At 45.2% G+C, this 22015-nt stretch overlaps 1 protein-coding gene across 1 annotated transcript; it reads left to right on the forward strand.

Moving 5' to 3' along the window:
- Positions 1688-21752, forward strand: LOC100155195 (guanylate-binding protein 7). Its single transcript, XM_021090310.1, has 12 exons — positions 1688-1837; positions 2417-2553; positions 6079-6274; positions 9690-9817; positions 11665-11774; positions 11975-12171; positions 13929-14174; positions 15072-15352; positions 16546-16758; positions 18873-18975; positions 19295-19488; positions 20483-21752. Exons 3-12 carry the CDS (start codon positions 6085-6087, stop codon positions 20720-20722), a joined length of 1902 nt encoding a protein of 633 aa, XP_020945969.1. The 5' UTR covers positions 1688-1837; positions 2417-2553; positions 6079-6084; the 3' UTR covers positions 20723-21752.

A 22015-nucleotide genomic window follows, 5' to 3' on the forward strand; every position in this document is an offset into this window, starting at 1 on the left:
GCTGTAGCTGCTGGCCTATAGCACAGCTCATGGCAACACTAGATCCTGAACCCACTGAGTGAGGCCAGGGATTGAACCCAAATCCTCATGGATACTAGTTGGGTTCATTACTGCTGAGCCATGACAGGAATGCCTATCCAAGACTTTTGCCTTGTTTTTACACACATTTTGGAGCAGTGGCTACTGTCTCCAATTCCAAAGCTCCCAGACCTAAGAATCTCATCCCTATTGGGCCATTATTCCTTTGTACCCACACATTCCTCTCCTGAAGAACTGCACTCAGATTTCTGAACTGAAAGTGCTTCAAGGGTGAGCTGCTTAGAGTGCTGACCCATCCACAGCTGTAGGCTTTCACCAAACTCTGAGTAGCAGGATGTAAAAATTAAGACTCTTCCTCTCAGAATTTTCATTACACCCGAAGCTGAGGACACTAGGTGACACATAAGCACAATTTCTGAAGTTAGATGGTAGACCATTTTTTCTGGAGTTAAATCATTAGGAAATGAAGAAAAGTTCATTTCGGTTCAATCGAGCTTCGTTGACCACCTTCAGGTTAGGAACCCATTTTAGTCACTCATCCTTTTCTAATATTACACTTGCAGAGTAAGAATTACGGAATAGAATTTTTTAAAAGTACTTCTCCTGAAGCAATTACAAACAATGCAAGCTGGAAGTAAGACTCCGAATTTACGTTCCCCCTTTGCACGTAATAACATATGTCATGGTTTAGAGCCAGGCATAGCTAAGTGGTGCTACTGTCTTCATTTCAAAACACACATCTTTATTCACAATAACGAAAAGTTAACGAAAACACAGAGAGGAGAACAAGACAGCCAGTACAAGACTAAGAGTGAGAGAGAAAAAAGAGAAATGTCTTGAATCCAGGTAACTTAGCACAGATTAAGTTTATTTGGCTTTAGGTCATGTGCCGTCTCCCCCTAAATCAATCTCCATGGATCAGGAATTCCCGGGCCATGGTAATTGTCCCAGCTTGGGTTCATGCCTTGAATCTGCCAAGGTTAGCCTCAGGATTCTAGAAATATCTGTCCCTGATATTGTTGCATATACTTTTTTAGAGTTACCACATGCTTTGCAGCTCCAAATAGTGTATCATTCTGTCTAACGAAATAAACTTATTAGCAATCGGGCAAAGGACTTTTTTTCTAGCAGCTAGGCAAGGCTGCAGAGGGAACAGGTGCAAAAGCACCTGCTCTTGGTGATTCTTGGCCTTAGAACTTTGAGATCATATTCTACCGTCCTTCTTGTCCCTCACTGCCAACTGAAATACAGCTGTGGTAGTGACTCTGTGCCCTGTAGGAGTAAAACCCGGTAACAGAAACTGGTGACTAACAGAATTCTTGAGTTCATTTTACAGAACAGCAGATAAGGAAACAGCTTATTTAAAACAAACAAACCAACAAAAAAACCCAAAAAACTCTCTTCTTAAAAAACTGGGTGAAAATGGGTAGAACCAATATGATTGTACAGCGTCTGCACGGAAGAGACTTGTTTATCCCGCGGGTGACCTGTTGACATCACAGTTCAGAATTCTCCAGCGTGTTTCATTATCAACTCCCCCTCAATTTACGCATGCTCCCAGCGAAGAAGCATGTAACTTAGGAACACCTGCACAGAACACCAATCCCCTCCCCTTTACCCCAAGCTCCTCCCCTTCTGGGAGGCAGACCTAAGACTCGTTTTTCTGCCTCTTTATTTGGTGGCTTTGTCAATAAACTTTCTTGGCTGCAAACTTCAGCGTCTCAGCGTTTTGGTTTGCAGCTCCTCCAGTAAAAGGACCCGATTCCCTAACAGCAGCAGCCAAGCCGTTAACCTACAGGTAAGTACAATGATTTAAAGGATACCAAATCTGAATCAACTCCCAACCACCAAATCTGGATTCACCCTCAATCTATATACGGTTCTCCCTCCTCAGCTCCCAAGCCCTAACCCTAATCTGGATCCACATTAGTAAAGGAAAAGGAAAAAAATTCTAAGTATATGCAACTAAGTAATAGTGAATGTATCGGGGCTATAAAATCTAGAATTTTATGCACACTCATACTTCTATTGCTAAGAGAAAAAAAAAAAACCTATTGAGTTAAAAAAATACTTTTTTAAAAAAGGAAAAAGAAAGAAAATGAATCTATGAAACATAAACAAAACCTCTTCCTTTACAAAAGTACCCCTGAGAGACAGGCTGTGGAACGCTCGCTCTCATCCCACCCTTGCTTGGTTCACGGTTCACCATGGGGTCGAGACGCACTTGGGTTTACATTGCTAGGTGGGGATGAGTGGAGGAACCCCTGTCTTTGCCTGAATTCATCTAGGTTTCTGCCTCTGAGAAGAAAAAAAAAAAAAAAAAAAAAAAAAAAAAAGCCGCTCCCTTTCATTTTCACTTTCTTTTCCTGTAAACCAGACCCCTTAGTGGAGCTCCTTCAATAGGTCGCCCTCAGCTTATAAAGAGAAGAGTCAGTTTCCTGAGCAGCCAACGCAGGAGCCCGAGCGGAACCGGGCTCGCAGAGCACCTGTCCGAGGCTGCAGCATCCGCGCCAAGTAAGTTCGCTCACCCCCTCCCAGACTCATTTTCGTTAAATAGCACGAGTAAATCCCGCAGCGCCAAACCCACCCGGCTGGAGGGGAGGCCGCGGGCGCAGCGCGCGGTGGGAGGGTGCGCCGCCCCCGAGGCGCGCGGCTTGGACAGCTCAGCGTTTCCGTGGGGACCCCGGGGCTGCGAGACTCGCCCCGGTCCCCCGGACGCCAGTCCAGGGCTGCGGCACAGGGCTCTGCAAGGGCGAGGACGAGTGCATCCTTCCTCACCTACGCAAAGGGGCTGAGGGCCTTTCTAGGACTGGGGGACCCATCCTCGCCCGCACCCCGAGGCGCCGGGTAGGGTGCCTCCCCGGTCCCCTCCTCCCCTCCTCGGACAAGTTCGGACTGCCCCCTGCTGGGCACTGAGGGAGCAGAAAAGATGCTCCTGGACAGGGAATTTAAATCCTAGGAGATTCGCCATGGATTATTTTTGTATTAACACGATGTTCCAAATACTACAGAGCTGTTTTTATACGGACTAATTCAACCCCACTCTCCCTAAAAAACAAAACTGTAAATAATAACTGGAAGGTCTGATCGTGTTTGTCTATTATGCACTGTTTTTATTTATTTTATTATTATTATTATTATTATTATTATTATTATTTGTCTTTTTGCTATTTCTTTGGGCCGCTCCCGCGGCACATGGAGGTTCCCAGGCTAGGGGTCGAATCGGAGCTGCAGCCACCAGCCTACACCAGAGCCACAGCAACACGGGATCCGAGCCGCGTCTGCAACCTACACCACAGCTCACGGCAACGCCGGATCCTTAACCCACTGAGCAAGGGCAGGGACCGAACCCACAACCTCATGGTTCCTAGTCGGATTCGTTAACCACTGTGCCACGACGGGAACTCCTGCACTGTTTTTAATGACTGGTCCATGCACGAACTGCATCAGGTAACTTCTGATACTTGCTGAAAATACAAGGTGTGGGGTATTTTTAACTATCACTTTAGATAATTCTCCTGAACAGTAACCTTTGGAAACCGCTGGTCATATTCTACCATCTAGTAGTGCTCTTCTAGTCTACTGGTTTAGTTCTGAGCTTAAACATTTCTTGGTTTTGATACTTCAGGATACTTTGAATTAAAGAAAATCTTTGTAGACTCATTGACTCTTACACAAAGAACGATTTGTTAATATTCGGTCTCAGAAATAAAATTTTCAGTTTTTCTTGCTTATAGCTATTCACCTTAAAAATCAAACCATTATTTTACCAGCAATGATGGGTTTATCCATGGAGAGCAGAGGAACTGCAATTTGGGACAAGCAAACTATAGAAAAAGCCAGAGACAAGTCCAACAAAGAAGAAGATTATTTTATAGGGAAAAAAAAAGGGAGAGCGCTGGGGAGGGTGGTTTGGAAAAAAAAAAAAAAAAAGTTTGTGTTCAGGGTACCGAGTGGTTCTCATTGGCTGAGTTATCCAGGTAGCATATTCTTGTAAGCACTGCAGTGCACACCTTTTCTTGTTGGGGGCTGTCACTGGTGATTCCTTCCTGTTGGTGATTCGACCCTTGGGGTCTGTAATTGCCAATTCCTTCTCTGACCTCAGTCCTTCTGTATGAGAGTTCCCTCTTCCTGCCCCCCAGCGCCTTTGAGTGAAGTGGCCCTTTTTTCATTTGCACATAATACAGCAGTAATAGGTCATGGTTTATCCCCCATCTCTGTTCCCAATGCACTATACCAAAAAAAGGAAGGAAGGAAGGAAGGAAGGAAGGAAGGAAGGAAGGAAGGAAGGAAAAAATTGTACAGAGGAAGTCTGTTAAATAAATTCATGTATTTTTCTAATAAAAAGATTTCAGATACCTAATATTTCTTGGTGATCCACAGCTCACAGAACACCTTGATACAATGTAACACCTTGTCTTGTCTCATTGCTGATGATGGAAATAGTCCATGAATCCAGGAAAATTTATTTTCATAACTAAGGGCCTGTTACCAGCTGCACCATAATGAACCAAGCAAGAATTGTTGTTTTACCTATAAACTGGTAAGAAAATGGGGGCTTTAGAAGGAAGGCCCTTTTTTGAGGTCTTGGCAGACAAGGAGTGACTTGAACCCTCCTATGAACCCTGACAGCCAGCCTCCAGAACCTGAACTTGGACACCCCGGGGGAGCCCAGCGTTCCTCCAGCCTGCTTGCTTCTCCATCGCTGCCTCTCTCTCGGCTCGTTCTGCTGGGCAACACTGCCCGCCCCCCGTTTTCCTCAGGGGGTTCGTTCTCCCACTTGCTTACCGCAGGGAGGCGAGGGCTGCTGTTTCCGGCCAAAACCAAATCCTCCACTTTCATTCAGAAATGACCCTCTTCAGAGACATCCAACTTTAAAACGGTACCTACGTAGGGTTTACTGGGTACCAGCATCATTTTAAGAGCATTATAATCATCACGAGATATGTAACCCTCCTAATGGCCAACAGATTTTTGTACTTTTAGTGCTGTCATGTTACAGAAGGAAAAGCGAGGCACGGAGAAGTTAATCTTCCCACAGTGGGCACAGGCTGGTGAAGCTTGCGCAGTCTTGTCTTTGAGAAAAGAAAGGGACGGGCGAAGCTCTCGGACGGCTGTCTTTTGATGTCATGAAACATCCAATCCTTGTGATGAAATCATTTCAGAACACTGTAAACCAACTTCAATGGAGAAAATAAAAATCATTATAAAAAAACAAAACAAAACCGTAGAGCCTCACCCAGACATGAGACTCTGACAGACCCCAAAAGACCTTAAAATACCCTGGTTGCTTTTGCCTTTCTTCTCTGTGGGCTTAAATAAGAACTAGCCTTCGATTTCAGTTAATAAGTTAATTCCGACACACACCGCTTTGTGCGGTGCCATTTCTCCTGTGGTGCTGGGGTCGCCCCTTACCTTCTCTGTCAGTTTGTCAGTTTGCCCCCCAACACTCTCTCCACCATTCCCTGCCTGTTTCCAGCTGAGCATTCACCATCCTCCCGGATGCTGTTACGTGTTTTGATTCTTCACCTTCTAGAGTTTCTGTCTCTTCCGAGAATAGAAAAGGCAGGAGATTTTGTTCACTGTTTGATGCGAAGCACCTAGAACCGCGGCCGGCAGGCGGTAGTTCTCACTAAATATTTGTGCAGCTGATGAGAGACCAACTCATTCTGGACTCTAGAAAGCCTCTCTGGTCCCTCCTCCTCTCCTGCGTGTCCCATTCTGCCTCTACTTACCCCCCCCATGTTAACGTTCTTAAGGCTCCATCATCAGTGCTTTGTTTTCTCATTCTACTCAATGTATGCATCCCACGGGCAAGGTGGTTTTAGGGTTCAATTAAGGATCAATAAGAGAATGTAATGAAGTATCGGTCCAGGCCTTGACATACTAGGCTAAATACTCATCTTTTAGAAACATACAAAACAGAGAAAATTGATATTTATGTTCCACCAGCAGAAAGCTGATGTGCACATGACTGTGTGACCATGAGAGGCGTCTTTGGCATCTTGTGTTCTACTGAGTTGTTCTTCTGTGTTACAGCTTCCCATGGCATCTGGAGCCACCACGATGGACCCCATCTGTCTGGTAAAGAACCAGAACAATCATCTGACAGTAAATCCCAAAGCTCTGAAGATTCTTGGCGAGATATGTCAGCCTGTGGTGGTGGTGACCATTGCAGGGCTGTATCGGACAGGAAAATCCTACCTGATGAACCGCCTGGCAGGACAGAACCATGGTGAGTGTTGACCAGTGTGGTTCAGGACCATTTGCTTGGAAGTAGCCATAACACAGGCTGCTGATCCTCCTCCCTCCAATCGTGTGAAAGAGGAGCCTAACCCCTCCCATCGGGGAAAGGTCCTGATTGGCACCACCAAATCTATAGCTTCATCCCTCTCTCTTGCTTCTGTCCAGTAGGAGAGAGTTCCCCGCCCCTTCAGAACACCCACCTCCTTGGCCGTGATCCCATCCACTCCCATCTGCTCAGGGCTCATCTTCAGCAATTACTCCCTTCCTTTCTCCTCCCGCCTTTTGGCCCTAAACTACAGGGTCATCTCAAGTAGCACGCAAATGTTGTTCAACATGCGTTGATCTTTGAAAGGGATGGAAGGAAGAAGAGACAGCAAAATCCCTATACCCCACATTTCAGTGGGGCTACCGCCCATTCGGAGGGGCTTAATTTCACAACAAAACTTTGATAAACTATCCCCTTCTCTTTCTCTGACTAGTCTTTTCTAATACGTGAACTATACCACATACAGAAGAGTGCACAAAAATACATATATAATAAGGGTGATACAGTGATCTATTCAGTCACTGCCCAGATCAAGAAATAAAACACTGGGAATTCCCATCGTGGCTCAGCGGAAAGGAATCCGACGAGGAACCACGAGGTTGTGGGTTCAATCCCTGGTCTCGCTCAGTAGGTTGAGGACCTAGCGTTGTCGTGAGCTGTGGTGTAGGTCGCAGACATGGCTTGGATCCTTTGTTGCTGTGGCTGTGGTGCAGGCTGGCAGCAACAGCTCCGATTAGACCCCTAGCTTGGGAATCTCCATATGCCGCAGGTATGACCCTAAAAGGACAGAAGACAAAAATAAATAAATAAATAAATAAAAACACCAATACCCAAAAGCCCAAATCACATCCCACTAGAGCTCACCAATGTTTGATTTTCATAGTGCATTCTTTCACTCTTAAACTCGTTTTTACAGTCTATGTATATATTTCTTAAAATAGCTGAAACTTGATACGGGGAGTTACATTCTGATCCTCACCGAGAACTTACTTCATCGTCTCAATAAGAAGTTTATGAGGTTCATTCCGTTTGTCATAGGTGTCTGTAATTATTTTCACTATTTTATACTTTGCAGCTGACAGAGGCTGTCACAATTTATTCATCCATTTGTTGTTGATGAACACTGGCATTCTTTGTCACTTTTCTCTTTAATGACTGGTGCTGTCTTGAATATTCTTGTATCTATATCCTGGTGCACATGTACACTAACTTCCTTGTGATATACCAAGAAGTAGAATCGCTGAATCAAGGGGTTTTAAGTCTTCAGCCTTTCTCGATAATATCAAACAGCCTTTCAAGCTTTATATTCAATGTATATGTTTATTAGCAGTAATTTAGAATTCTCCACATCCTCATAAAAATTTGGTAAAAATGCTATTTAGCTTTTGCTGATCTGGTGTCTGTATAATTGCATGTTATTTGTCTCACAGCAAATAAGTTTAAGCACATTTTCACATATTTATTTGCAATTTGCATTTTCTATTTCAAGAAGTTTTTTTCTACAAGGTTGCCTGACTTAGTCCTTATTGATTTTTGTCACCGATCAGTTGACCATAGGTACTTGGGTTCATTCTGGGCTTTCTATCCTGTTCCATGATCTATATTTCCATTTTTGGGCCATTGCCATACTGTTTTGATGACTGTAGCTTTGTAGTAGAGTCTGAAGTCAGGGAGTCTGATTCCTCCAGTTCTGTTTTTCTTTTTCAATATTGCTTTGGTTATTTGGGGTCTTTTGTTTTTCCATACAAATTTAAATTTTTTTATCTAGTTCTGCAAAAAATGCCATTGGTAATTTGATAGGGATTGTGTTGAATATGTAAATCACTTTGGATAGTCTACTCATTTTGACAATATTGATTCTTCCAATCCAAAAACGTGGTGTATCTTTCCATCTTTTTGTGTCATCTTTGATTTCTTTCATCAGCATCTTATAGTTTTCAGACTACAACTCTTTGGTCTCTTTAGGTATGTTTATTCCTAGGCATTTTATTCTTTTTGATGCAATGGTAAATGAGATAGTTTCCCTAATTTCTCTTTCTGATCATTCATTGTTAGTATATAGAAATGCAATTTGTTTCTGTGTATTAATTTTGTATCCTGCAACTTTACCAAATTCACTGATGAGCTCTAACAGTTTTCTGGCAGTGTCTTTAGGATTTTTCTAGGTATAGTAAGATATCATCTCCAAATAGTGATAGTTTTACTTATTCTTTTTCAATTTGGATTCCTTTTATTTCTTTTTCTTCGCTGATTGCTGTGGCTAGGACTTCCAAAACTACATTAAATAACAGTTGTGAAAGTAGACTTCCAAAACTACATTAAATAATAGTTGTGAAAGTGGACATACTCATCTTGTTCCTGATCTTAGCAGAAATGCTTTCAGTTTTTCACCATTGACAAAGATGTTAGCTGTGGTTTTGTCATTATGTTGCTATAGGTTCCCTCTGTGCCCACACTGTGGAGAGTTTTAATTAGAAATGGGTGGTGAATTTTGTTAAAAGCTTTTTCTGCATCTATTGAGATGATCATATGGTTTTTCTTTTTCAGTTTATTGATGTGGTATCACATTGATAGTTTTGCAGATACTGAAGAATCCTTGCATCCCTGGGGTAAATCCCACTTGATCATGGTGCATGATCCTTTTAATATATAGTTGGATTTGACTTGCTGATAATTTGTTGAGGTTTTTACATCTATGTCATCAGTAATATTGGCTTGTAATTTTCCTTTTTTGTGGTATCTTTGTCTGGTTTTGGTATCACTGTGATGGTGGCTTCATAGAATGAGCTTGGGAGTGTTCCTTTCTCTGCAATTTTGCATGTTTGTGTGTGTGTGTGTGTGTGTGTGTGTGTGTGTGTGTGTGTCTTTTTTGGGCTGCACCTGTAGCATATGGAAGTTTCCAGGTTAGGGGTCAAATCAGAGCTGTAACTGCTGGCCTATGCCACAGCCACATCAGCACCATATCTGAGCCACGTCTGTGACCTACACCAGTGCTAGATCCTTAACCCACTGAGTGAGGCCCGGGATCAAACCTGCATCCTCATCGTTACTAGTCTGGTTCATTACCACTGAGCCACAATGGGAACTCCATTCCTCTGCAATTTTTTGGAAGGGTTTCAGAAGAATAGGTGTTAACTCTTCTCTGAATGTTAAAACACCTGAATTGTGACTCACCACCCCAGTCCCAACACAGGAAGAACAGCAAACAAAATTCACACTCAGTCAAGGTTAACTGGTGATGGAAGCATCTTCTTCCCTGGGCAAGCACTCATCTTCAGGCATGTTTACCCAAAGCAACCCATGGGCAGCCTGAACTGTCTCCTCCTACTGTGTGTCGTTTTCTCCTCTTCCTTTGCAGGTTTCCGTCTGGGCTCTACAGTGCGATCTGAAACCAAGGGCATCTGGATGTGGTGTGTCCCCCACCCCTCCAAGCCAGACCACATCCTGGTCCTTCTGGACACCGAGGGCCTGGGTGATGTGGAGAAGGTAAGGCACGGAATCGTCTTTCATCTCGATGCTCCGCTTACATTTCAGTTTCCCACCCCAATGCAAATTTTACAATGGATTCCTGTCAATGACAAAGCCAGTTATGGATAATGAGGCTAAATTCTCTTCCCTTGAATTTATTCCTCAATAAATACTTTGGTTATTAAGGATTGATCTTCTTATTTTTAACATTGGGGTGAAAGATATAAGTTAACAAATATTTATTGGGCACCTGAATTCCAGGGCTTTGTGGTAAGTGCAATACATATCACAGTGAGTGAGATATGAGCCCAGATCTTAGTTAGGAAGATAAGAAATGAGGGGTGTAATCAGTACGGGGAACCATGGATGAAAAAACTGAAACCCCACTCCAGCTGTTCTAGTTCGGGGAGAGCCTGGCAGAAGCTATAATCCATGGACCCCAGAGGCTCCACAGGCTAAGGTGTGTGGAGTTGATGGGACTGGAGGTAGAAACCATTCCAACAGGTGTTCAGTGAATAATCAATGTTTAAAATCTCCAGAAAAGCTCAGCTATATCAGAGACGTCTTATTCCAAGTTCTGGGGCTCAGAAGAGGAATTCGTCAATGACTTCTATAAAAACATGAGCTATGTACCCGCCAAAAAAATATAAATAGGATAACCTCAGAAATTCTGTCTTCACAGTATTACTTGCAGTCCCCAAGCCTTTCTCCTTATCTGTGTTCGTCTGTGTCTAAATTGCAAGTAGTCGCAGTGAGTCTTTGGCGTTTGATACTGCAGAAAGGCTTTGGAGCCTGAATTCAGAAATTCTGAATTTAAAAATCCAGATTTAAAGTATTCAGCGACCACCTCAGTGTTAACCCAAGATGGTCTCTTGCTGCCTATGAGACTGTCGTTTGCATCACCTCCCTTAGATGCAATCACATTTGTCGAGGAGCCCGAATGTGCCAGACTGTAAGCTGAGAGCAGCAGAACATCTTGCTGCTGTTGCTACATGTGGTGCTTTGGCGTCGTCTCTCATTCTAGTCCAAAGTCACTTGTGACTTGCCCTAAGTCTCATTTTCAGCAGAATCATCTACCACCACATGGGTGACCACTGCTTCAGTCAAAGAAAGTGACTATGTAATTTTTACCTTTTTACGACCCCACTCTGACAGTTGTGGTCAGCTTCGGTGAGCCCTCCCACCCGTGTGGTCCCCACAGCTCCACACATCCACACCCTCTCAATTCTTTACAGCCCAGCCCTTGTAAAGCTAATGCCATCATGTCCCTGTCAGACAGGATCACATCTTGCTCCGAATTCACAGGGGACTTTTTCTGGTGTTTTGGCGCGGCCCCTGTGTCTTTTACACTAAAACATTTGGTTCCACACCTGGTCGTTTATCATCTTGGCTGTATTTACACGTTCCCATGTACATCTGCCCCTCCAGAAAGCCATCTCTCTAGGGCAGGGACTGTCAGCTGCAAATGCACAAGCAAATGCAGACTCTGCTGTTGGCTAAATGCACAATGAGTAGCTGATTAATTTAACCGAATAGTATTTTTGTCCCTAATATGGCTCATGATCAGGGAAAAAGTTGCAAGGAGTCATGTCCCTCTTATTATTGCATAAATCCTGTGCTCCAAGCACTGTGTCAAACAGAGATGACACACATTTATGATGTCACTCACCTCTGTTAACAGCGCATAAAACCGAGGCCCCAAGAGGGGTCAGTGCCAACACCAGAAAGGTTTGAATTCAGCATTGTCTGGAAAATGTATGCTGTCTGCCTTACGGCTGAGGTACAGGACAGCTGTTAGGGTAAATGAACACGTGAATGAGAGGAGGTGAAGGCTCCTCAACCCCCTGCGGTGATGTGCTTTCTAGGGCGACTCCAAGAACGACTCGTGGATCTTTGCCCTGGCCGTGCTTCTGAGCAGCGTCTTCGTCTACAACAGCATGAACACCATCAACCACCAGGCCCTGGAGCAGCTGCAGTATCCTGCCAGGAACGCAGCCACCACGTCTCATTGACGTTGGGGGGAGAGCAACTGACACGGCTTCTTCTTTCCCATGACTCCTTTCTCAGGGCTGATGAGAAGGGAAAAGGGGGCAAAGAGAATGTTGAGAGAACTTCGGGGGTGGGATCTGGAAATTGCGACGTACAGTGCTTCTCATTCCTTAGCTCAGATCCCAGCTACGTGACTGAACTGACAAAACTCATCAGGACAACGTCCTCTGCCATCTCTGGTGAAGCAGAGGACTCAGCCAAGTTCGTGAGTTTCTTCCCAGACTTTGTTTGGACTGTTCGGGACTTCATGCTGGAGCTAGAGTTAGATGGATACCCCATCACCGAAGACGAGTACCTGGAGAATGCCTTGAAGTTGATTCCAGGTATCAGAGCACGGCCGGGGTGGTGGAAGGTTCAGTAGGACGTGGGGTCAACAGAGCTTCAGCATTCAGAACTTGACGTCAGTCTCGATTTGAGATGGGACTGAGGCCATGCTAAGGGCGCTTGGTCAACCACAGGTGGGTGTGGCTTCGGTCATCCTTGTTACTGGAAAAACTCCAGTGCCTGGAGCAGAAGCTCACAGAGGAAATTTATTTATTTATTTATTTATTTATTTATTTATTTATTTATTTTTATTTTTTTAACAAGTGGCCACACCTGCGGCATATGGAAGTTCCCAGGCCAGGGGTCGAGCCACAGCCACTGTAGAAGCAACGCCGAGTAGTTATGTTGTGAGCCACACGGGAAGTCCTACCTTTCACAGAGGAAATTTAGAACCCAATATTAGATCCAGTGGTTTTAGAAAAATTCATACATGGAAAAGAAAAGCCCACGTACTTACACTACATATTCAGTTTAAGTGCTTCTCTTTTCCTGTTTGAGGAAGATATGTCCAATCAAATCGGAAATTGGTAAACAGAATCACACGGTCGGTACACAAAAGCACTAATTTTTGAAATACCTTTCATGCAGTGTTATTTTACTAGCCTGTGTAGCTACATCCTTCGTACACAGGCTACTTATACACGGAAGAGTTCAGAAAAAAAGCACTGCCATGTCCTTCCAGTAAGACTGTCAGATCCTTCCATGCTTTTCCCCATGTTTTCACACCCCTGATTCTAGAGCCTTATAGTCATGTTAATATAAGTTAATTACTCGATTATATTTAGCAGAGCAGATGATGGGTGGTCCCTAGAAACAATATTCATTTTATTTTTTTCAGGGCCAACCCCCAGCATTTGTAAGTTTCCAGGCTACGGGTCGAATTGAAGCTACAGATGCAGGCCTATGCCACAGCCACAGCAACACCAGATCCAAGCCACATCTGCGACCTACACCACAGCTCACTGCAACACCAGATCCTTAACCCACTGAGCAGGGCCAGGGATTGAACCTGTGCCCTCATGGATATTAGTTGGGTTTGTTACCACTGAGCCCCAATGGGAACTCTGCAATGTTCATTTTCAATTTAATCATTCATTTATCCTTTCAGTCACTATTTACTGAACTGCTGACATATTTCCAGAATCACTCTGTGTGGCATTTTCACGTCCAAGGTAGAATGATGCAGAGGAGTGACGAGGTCTCCAAGTCTCATTTGGGCCAAACTTACCCTGGGATGGTGTCTGCTAAAGTATCTCCAAACACGTTCATAAAATGTGTATTTCTTTTTATCTGGTTTTATAAAATTTTTCTTCCTCGTCCTGGGTCATTTGTCCTCCACATGTTATTTCACCAGCAATGTCCTAAGGATCCTTATTTACTTTAGCCCACATGCCATTTCTGACATGGCGACTAAACAGCAGAAAAACATTTCTGACAATTTCTTGGCTAAATCTATCATTCATTCAAGAAACATCTAGTAAATAGGTGATCCACTGAACCCCACGGGAGATTAAGAAAAACAATCAGAATGTCTTCCCTGGCTAATGGATGCCTCCCTTTCCCCCTCGAAAGTATTTCCTTCACTCTCAGCTCTGCACTAAAAAAGGGGGCTTTTCCATTCCTAGATAGACGAGCTTAAAGAGATTTGCATGATTCGGGCGATAACGGAGATGCAACGATGCCTGGAAGCAAAAGTCCTCAGCCCCTTTACCTGAAGGCTGTCCCTTCAGTGACTGCTCTTTTCCCACTTCTTCAGGCTGGAATCCCAATATCCAAAATTCCAACATGCCCAGAGAGTGTATCAGGAAGTTTTTTCCGAAACGGAAGTGCTTTGTCTTTGACCGGCCTACAAACAACAGACAGCAGTTGCTCCATATTGAAGAGCTGCCAGACGACCAACTGGATAGGAATTTCCTAGAGCAGTCAAAGAATTTCTGTTCTTACATCTTCGACCACGCAAAGACCAAGACCCTAAGTGACGGAATCACTGTCACTGGGGGAGGTGAGTCTCTTCGGTCACAGCCTGTCTCTCTGGGCTCAGTGCACGTGAGGAAGCTGTGTTTGCTCTCTGGGTTTGTCAGTAACTGTCTCCTTCTCTGTGCAATGCGGGAAGACACATCTTCATGCCTCACATGGAAATGCATGTCTCGTCATTAAAATTTCCCTGTATGAGTGCTTTTGAAGCCGACCAAATCTCACGAGAGTATAAATCTAAAGATATGAGTCCAGGGTGGAAATGAGCTATCTGATGGGGTGAGTGCTTCAAGTTAGGCTATGCAAGGCAGTGTGTGAATTGACACAAATGAAAAAATAAACAGTAGGCCACGAATCCATGTAAGCTCATTGAGAGTCTAAGCAACAAATGTAAGTACAAAGTTACACACAGGGCTGGCTTTATGCACCTGGAACTGGGCAGTCCCACTGTGTCCTGGGCTGAGATGAGCCCTGCTTTGTTTCATGTTTGTGTCACTGTCCTGAAATTCTTGATGACATTTTACAAGGAGCTCTGCATTTGCATTTACAAATAGTACCCACAAGTTATGTAATGCGCTTCCATGTATAGTACGTCTTCTTTACGTTATTACAATGCGAGAAGTGCTCTGGGAGACCCTAAGCGTATTGTCTGAGATCATTCGGTTGATGTTGCGATGTGATGAATTTGAGAACCATGGAAGACAGGGTGACTAGGAGACACAGCGACGTTATTTTAAAAATAGAGTCATAAAAGAAAAAGGGAGAGAATGCAAGGATGGAAAAAGGATGAAGGTGAGGAGAAGAAAGACTAAAAGACACTTCAAGTTCAATAACATTTCCGTGATTTTTAGAATGCTGGTTGCGTATCTCTAAAGCTAGCTAAACAGGTGAAAACTCTCTTTCCTAAATACGGTGTGTCCCTCAGGGCTGGCAGCTCTGGTGGAGACATACCTAGAAGCCATCAACAGTGGAGAAGTTCCTTGTTTGGAGAACGCAGTGGTAACTCTGGCCCAACGCGAGAACGCAGCGGCCGTGCAGAAGGCAGCCGACCTCTACAGCGATCGGATGGCCCGGCTACTGAGCCTCCCCACAGACACGTTCCTGGAGCTGCTGGAGGTGCACGCGGCCTGCGAGAAGGAGGCCATTGCGGTCTTCATGGAGCGCTCCTTCAAGGATGACAAGCAGGAGTTCCAGAAGAAGCTGGTGGTAATGTGCCCTAGAATATGTCCTTCCTGTTTCCTTTCTTCTAGGATGGGGCCTAGATGGCTCCTTTTGACTCCATGGTTCATGCGCTTCTTATCATAAGAGGGTTTGGATTCCTGTGAGTGACAGGGCTCTACAGGCTACCGTCTATCCCTGTGGCAAAACAAATCACCCCATGCTTAGTGGCTTGAAACAATGCATGTGTATTAGCATATAGTTCTTCAGGTCAGATCCCAGGACAGAGTATATGGCTGCTCCGCTCTGGGCACCAAACTGATACAAGGTTCATTCGGATGGGCTTGGTGCTCCCATGGAGGCTCTGAGGAACCCTCTCCACCTTCAAACCAGCAATGGGTCCTTGTATCCCATTCTGTTTTCCTAATCTCTCCACCTCTTCTGTCACCAACTGGAGAAAACTCCTTTCAAAGGCTCTTGAGTAGGTGAGGCTCACCTGGGTCATCTCCATTTCATACAGTCAACCTGTTCCACATCATCTAATCTAAACACAGCACCGTCATTCGTCACATCCACAAGTCCAGGGACTCCACGGCATGGGGACACCAGGGGAGAGAACGTGTGGACACCACAAGTCAACGTACCACTGGGCTCTTCGCCAAAATTTGCCTTTTAGTCTACCTTAGACCATCCTACAAGTTAGAAAAATCTCTTCGTTCATATAGAGTAAAACCAGATCAATTGTAATTTATAAGGACAAGCAAAAAATTTCTGTTCCTATATTTTCACAAGCTCAAATCCCCCGTGAAGCAGGAATTCACAAAGAGTTCAAGACTCTCTGCAGTATATACTTAATTCGTTAGTAGCCAGCTGATTTGCTATGTGTGTATTTTTATCACTACCACCCGAGTGTGCCGCAGGAACCCTACTGGCAATCATAATTGAGCTTCCATTGCTCACTGTTGATGGATGGATCGTGATGCTACTACCGTTAAAGGGGCAGGTCGCCTCTGCCAACCCCATCGCAGATGTTGAGACTGAGCCCAAGCGCGTTAAGAGAATCCCCTCTAGTCACACAAAGAATCAGTCAGAACTGGGACTAAAACTGGACCCCTGATTCTGAACGTCCATTGTTCTGTGTCTCAGGTCACCCTGATGTCCTCAGGCTGCTTCAGGAGGATCACAGGTGGCCTTCTCCTCTGACAGTTTCTTTATTGGATTTCCCCACATTCCTCTGACAGGTCCTGATTGAGAAAATAAAGGAAGATTTTTTGCTGAAGAATGAAGATACATCTCTGAAATACTGTCAGGCTGAGCTTAAGAAGCTATCGGAGCCCTTAATGACAAGTATTTCGAGAGGAACTTTCTTCGTCCCTGGAGGACACGGTCTCTACTTAAATGCAAAGAACAAAGTTGAAGAGGACTATAAGCTAGTGCCCAAGAAAGGAGTTAAGGTGAGGAGTAAGAGGTTGGGAGAGAACAGCAGATTGGAGTCAGAAGGTCTTTGTTGGTTCACTTGATTGCCGGGTCCCACCTGGTGTAGAGTTTGGTGGCCACTGGTTGGTGGGACCAGGTTACCGGGAGGCTGACTGTGGGATTCTGGGGAGCTTTGGGTCTAGGGCTATGCAATTCCAGAGGCTCTGGGTCACTTACTGGTGAGTGGAGTGAGGTCCAGAGAGCTGAGTCTAGGAGTCTGGGTGCAGGGCCCAGGAGTCCCGGAGCACACGCTGGATCACTGTGGAGTAGAGCCAGTTCCTGACACAGTTGGCTGCTTGGCCGGGGGTGTCTTGATGCTTCTGTTGACCTGCCACTGGGGAAGGCTTGAGCCAAGCTGGTTCCAGGGCAGGATCTGACCTGCTGGTGGGTGGGTGGGGTCCACCAGCTAAGGGACTGGGTTCTTACTGCAACTGGTGTCTCCCATCGGTGGGTGGATCTGGGTCCTGGGCTCTCTGGCCAGAGTGCTCTGAGGATTTCAGGTCTAGTGCCTGTGCACTGGTGCATGGGGCTGGACCCTGGCGCTCTGGAGAGCAAGCCTCCTCTCCATGGCATGGAGAGGGGGCTGTGGGCTTAGACAGTCTTAAGGCAGCCTGTCTACTGGTGGCTGGGTCTGTGTCCACGCTTAGTCGGTTGCTTGGCCTGAGGCACCCCAGAACGGGCCCCTGCAGACCCTGGACCAGGGTGGGGCTGCATCTTGGGGCTAATGAGCCAGAGAGAAGATTCTAAAATGGCCATTGCCAGCACCCGTGTCCACGTGGTAGAACGAGCTCCCCAAAACAGATGCCTCCAGTGTCCGTGTTCCCAGGGAGAGCTGCAGTGGCGTCCTGCCTCTCTGAGAGACGCTCAGAGGCAGCAGCAGGTCTGACCCAGGCTCCTATCAAACAACAGCTTCTGCCCTGGGTCCCAGAGCCCATGAGGTTTAGTGTGTGTCCCGCCAGAGTGAAGACTCTCCTTCTCCAGCCCTCTGGAAAACCCTCGAGTTTGGCCTTTGAAGCAAAGTGCTCTGGAGAATGGTCTTCCTGGTCCAGGACCCCAGGCTGGGGAGCCCTCTGTGGAGCTCAGGCCTCTCACAACCTGGAAGAACTCCTACTGTTGTAATTATTCTCTGGATTGTGAATAATCCACCCGGGGCGACAGAATTTGACAATGTCAAGACTCCACCCTTCCTGCCCATCTTGTCGTGGTTCTTCCTTTTATCTTCACTTGTAGGAGATCTTTTCTGAGGGGTTCCAGTTGTTTTCTTTGATGGTTGTTTTGCAAATAGTTGTGGCTTTGGTGTGCCTGTGAGAGGAGCTGAACTTCAGGTTTTTCTACCTCTCCATTTGTTTTTCTTTTTATGGCTGCACCTGCAGCATATGGAGATTCCCAGGCTAGGGGTCGAATCTGAGCTGCAGCTGAGATGACACCACAGCCACGGCAACGCCAAATCCAAGCTGCATCTGCAGCTTGCAGCAATGCCAGGTCCTTAACCCATTGAGCGAGGCCAGAGATAAAACCCACATTTTCGCAGAGACAGCGTTGTGTCCTAACCCTCTGAGCCACAGCAAGAAGTCCTCTGCTCCACCATTTTGCCTAGACAATCAGTTTAGTCCTCAGAATTACGAAATAGGTAGTGCTGTCACCCCCGTTAGAAAAGTGAGAAATACAATGTATGGAGATGTTACTAAGCTGCCTAATAAGATCACACAGTCATCAAGTGGTAGAGCTGAGAGGACAACCGTAAGTTCTTGACAGCTACTCAGAACTCAGAATAAAGCTGAGGAAAGCTTCCTGGAAGAGACGGTAGAAGCTACAAGTTGACGTATCCATAAATGATATCCTAATAAAGGAAGAACAGATAAGCACTAGTCAGAAGGAAAACAACGCGCTGATGTTGCTGCTGCAAACAACAGCGGATGGATGCGTGTACGACCGCACCTAATTCCCGGGTCAGTAACCATCTGGGGATCCTTCAAAGCATGGAGACTTTTCAGGGTCCAACCTGTAATTCTACTAACCAGTAATTTCCCCAGCAGGAGACTAGATTATCCTAGCTGCCGGACACGTCTTTGCTTCTTGTTATTTTCCTCAGGCAACCGAGGTCCTCCAGAGCTTCCTACGGTCGCAGGAAGAAACAGAGGTGGCCATCCTGCAGGCAGACAAAGCCCTCACTGATGGAGACAAGGCCATAGCAGGTACAGGGGAGAGCCGAGCTCACAAAGAGAAAGGGGCTCCCGGGCTGCTCTTCGGCAGGTTTAGAGCCACCCTTCCTGACACCAGAGCTTCCTCGTCTTCTGTGGAATCTCTCTGCTATACCTGAAAGTAACCAGGGAGTCTGGGTGGCATGCACACCCGCTCAGTGCTTTTCCACCACAGGCTGAAGCACGTTTTCTGTGTCTAGCAGGAATAGTCAATTCCTCCCTGACATTTTAGAGTCGTTTGGGTCTCTGGGCTCAGGTGGGTACAGCTCCGCAGAGCTCTTATTTTCTTCCCTCTTTAAACCCCCCGAAACAGTTGAGTGTGCCAAGACGCAGGCAGCAGAGAGGGAACAGGTGCTGCTAAGAGAGAAACAGAAAGAAGAGGATCAAAAAATGGAGGCGCAACAGAGAAGCCTCCAGGAAAACATAGACCAACTGAAAGAGAAGATGGATAAGGAAAGAGAAAGCCATCTGAGGCAGCAGGAAACGATGCTGGAGCACAAGCTGAAGGTGAGTCCGATGGGCCTGGGCAGGACGTGAGGGACACAACCCTAGCACCTCAAGAAGAAAGGAACCGAAAGTTGACCCTGCGTCAGATCCCAGAGCCAAATCCAAAGATACATGAGTCCCTGTGACGTCAGAGAGGGGGATCCGTACACCTCTTGCATCTGTAAGACTCCACACCTTCCCTAGTGCTGGGGTTTGGAGGGCACAGGAAAGGCGGGCCAGGTGCTGATTATAGGACCACATTTGCCCCCAAGTGGCTGCAGCCCTGCTGTCCTTAGAACCTTTGGCACAACCATCACAGACCCGGAACAGTTCCATCTGCTCTTGAAAGTATCCCATTGTGCACGGTGTGAAATCCAGGATGCTGAAAGTGCTAAAATTTGCTGCGTTTGTTTCCAGATCTGCCTGATTCTTTTTATTTTTTCTTGGCCACACGTGTGAGCCATGCCTAAGTTCCTTGGCTAGGGATCGAACCCATGCCACAGCAGCAACGCAAGCCACAGCAGCGACATCACCAGATCCTTAACCCACAAGGCCACCAGGGAACTGCTGGCTGCATTTTATACACCTACCGTCAATGCATTCTTTGTCCCATCCTGGAGTTTGACAGTCAGACCTCTAAAGAGATCAGCAGTGCCATTATTTGTGACATGTGTATAGTCCCCCTACCTCAGTGAAACTGACAAATATTTAGATTTGCCCTACGTTCCCTCCAAAAGTGCACTCTTTGGGCTGGAACACCTTACTGGGGTAGACTTCAGGCCTGACCTTGGCCCAACCCCTCCCCGCCCAGGGTGTTGGTGGTAAGGGATCATGGGAAGCTATAAACCCTGGATGCATTCCCTATCCAGGTCTAAATGTTTGCAAATGTTGGACAAACATCCAGAAACATCTAAGGTAGCAGAGACGCTTACCTACTTGCTTATCTGCTGTAGTTGTTAGATGCAAAATGCTGCTAATTGGGTATTTTCTAAAAGGGATTCTCTCCTTTTTACAGATGCAAGAAGAACTACTTACAGAAGGATTTAAAAAGGAAGCTGAAGAGTTAAATAAAGAGATAGATGAACTCAAAGAAAGCATCGAAGTAACTAAAAGTGGAGGCTCTTTAAATGTTTCGCGCATCCTTGACGTGGCTAGCATTGCATTAGTTGCAGTACTGCCTGGACCTTATAAAGTTGTTGGTATGGGAGTTAAACTTCTCAATGATGCTTTTAAAAAGACTGATAATTCTGTTTAAGCATATGCTGAAAGACTTCTTAGGTTGTAAGTGTGTAACACTGTAGCTCATTTTTGAAATATGTATGTCTTGGTAGTTTTGTTCCAGAAAATTTTAAAACATGATTGGCAAAGAATTACCACAGTGATTACCAAAGTTATTACGAGGGCCTGATGCTCCAAAAACAAACCATTTCATTTGAATTAAAAGAACCGGAAAACAGGCTGCACAAGAGTGATTAATTGTAGACAATTTCAAGAAAAGCAAAAAAAACAAAAAACAAACCTCAAGAGAAGGAACATTTGCAAAATTTATAATATGCATATTCAGAGAAGTCATTTCCTTAAGCTGTAATGAGCCTTTATAAATCAGTGAGGAAAGAGCAACCCATTTTTTAAATGGGCAAAAATATAAAAGAACAACAAAGTCTAACTTTATGGATTGGCGATGATGCACCAAGTCAAATTAGAAGGGACCTGTGTCACTTCTCAGATGGGCCAGAAAGAACTGTTGTGACAGGACACCGAGCAGGCAACAATTCCTGGAAACTAGCAGTCTGTTGACACTGGCTAGGAAAGTACAAATTGGTGCAACTCTGTGCCAAAATGTACATGCAAATCCTGTTGATCTAGCAAGTCCTCGCCTAGGAACTTATCTTACAGATTTATTTACCCAAGTGGAAAGTGGCCTATGTAAGAGTATATTTGTTACGGGATTGTTGTGATTCTAAAGGACTGGAAAGAGCTTTCAAGTCCCTCTGTCACATTCTGGTACAATAAACCCTGAGACACACTTTTTGGTGGTTGTTGGCCACGCCCACGGCATACGGAAATTCCCAGGCCAGGGATCAAACCTGTGCCACAGCAGTGACAACGTGGGATTCCTAACCTGCTGAGCCTCACCCCCACTCCCACCCCAGGAGAGCCCTGAAACACACTTTAAAAGCATGTTCTACAGTCACTCAAATGAAAGGGGAAACCCTCCGTGCTAACTATGCGAAAATCCCTTGGGTGTACCAAAAGCGAAGAAAAATAAATATGCAGAAAATATGGATAGCTGTATTACTGATTTCTTTTTTTTATATATAATTTTTTTTATTTCCCCACTGTACAGCAAGGGGGTCAGATTATCCTTACATGTATACATTACAATTACATTTTTCCCCCACCCTTTCTTCTGTTGCAACATGAGTATCTAGACAAAGTTCTCAATGCTATTCAGCAGGATATGCATTACTGATTTCAAACGTAATACATATAGGCATGTATTATCATCTATCCCTGGAAAATACAAAATAAACTGGTCATGCATGCG

The sequence above is a fragment of the Sus scrofa genome, chromosome 4, assembly GCF_000003025.6.
Source record: "Sus scrofa isolate TJ Tabasco breed Duroc chromosome 4, Sscrofa11.1, whole genome shotgun sequence".
Lineage (NCBI taxonomy): Eukaryota > Metazoa > Chordata > Mammalia > Artiodactyla > Suidae > Sus > Sus scrofa.

Bases quoted from the DNA above. Each gene is read 5' to 3' on its own strand.
- LOC100155195 (XM_021090310.1), top strand. From the start codon at position 6,085: ATGGCATCTGGAGCCACCACGATGGACCCCATCTGTCTGGTAAAGAAC. The intron at 9,818-11,664 runs GTAAGGCACGGA...TGTGCTTTCTAG, and splicing joins GCCTGGGTGATGTGGAGAAG to GGCGACTCCAAGAACGACTC. The intron at 14,175-15,071 runs GTGAGTCTCTTC...TGTGTCCCTCAG, and splicing joins AATCACTGTCACTGGGGGAG to GGCTGGCAGCTCTGGTGGAG.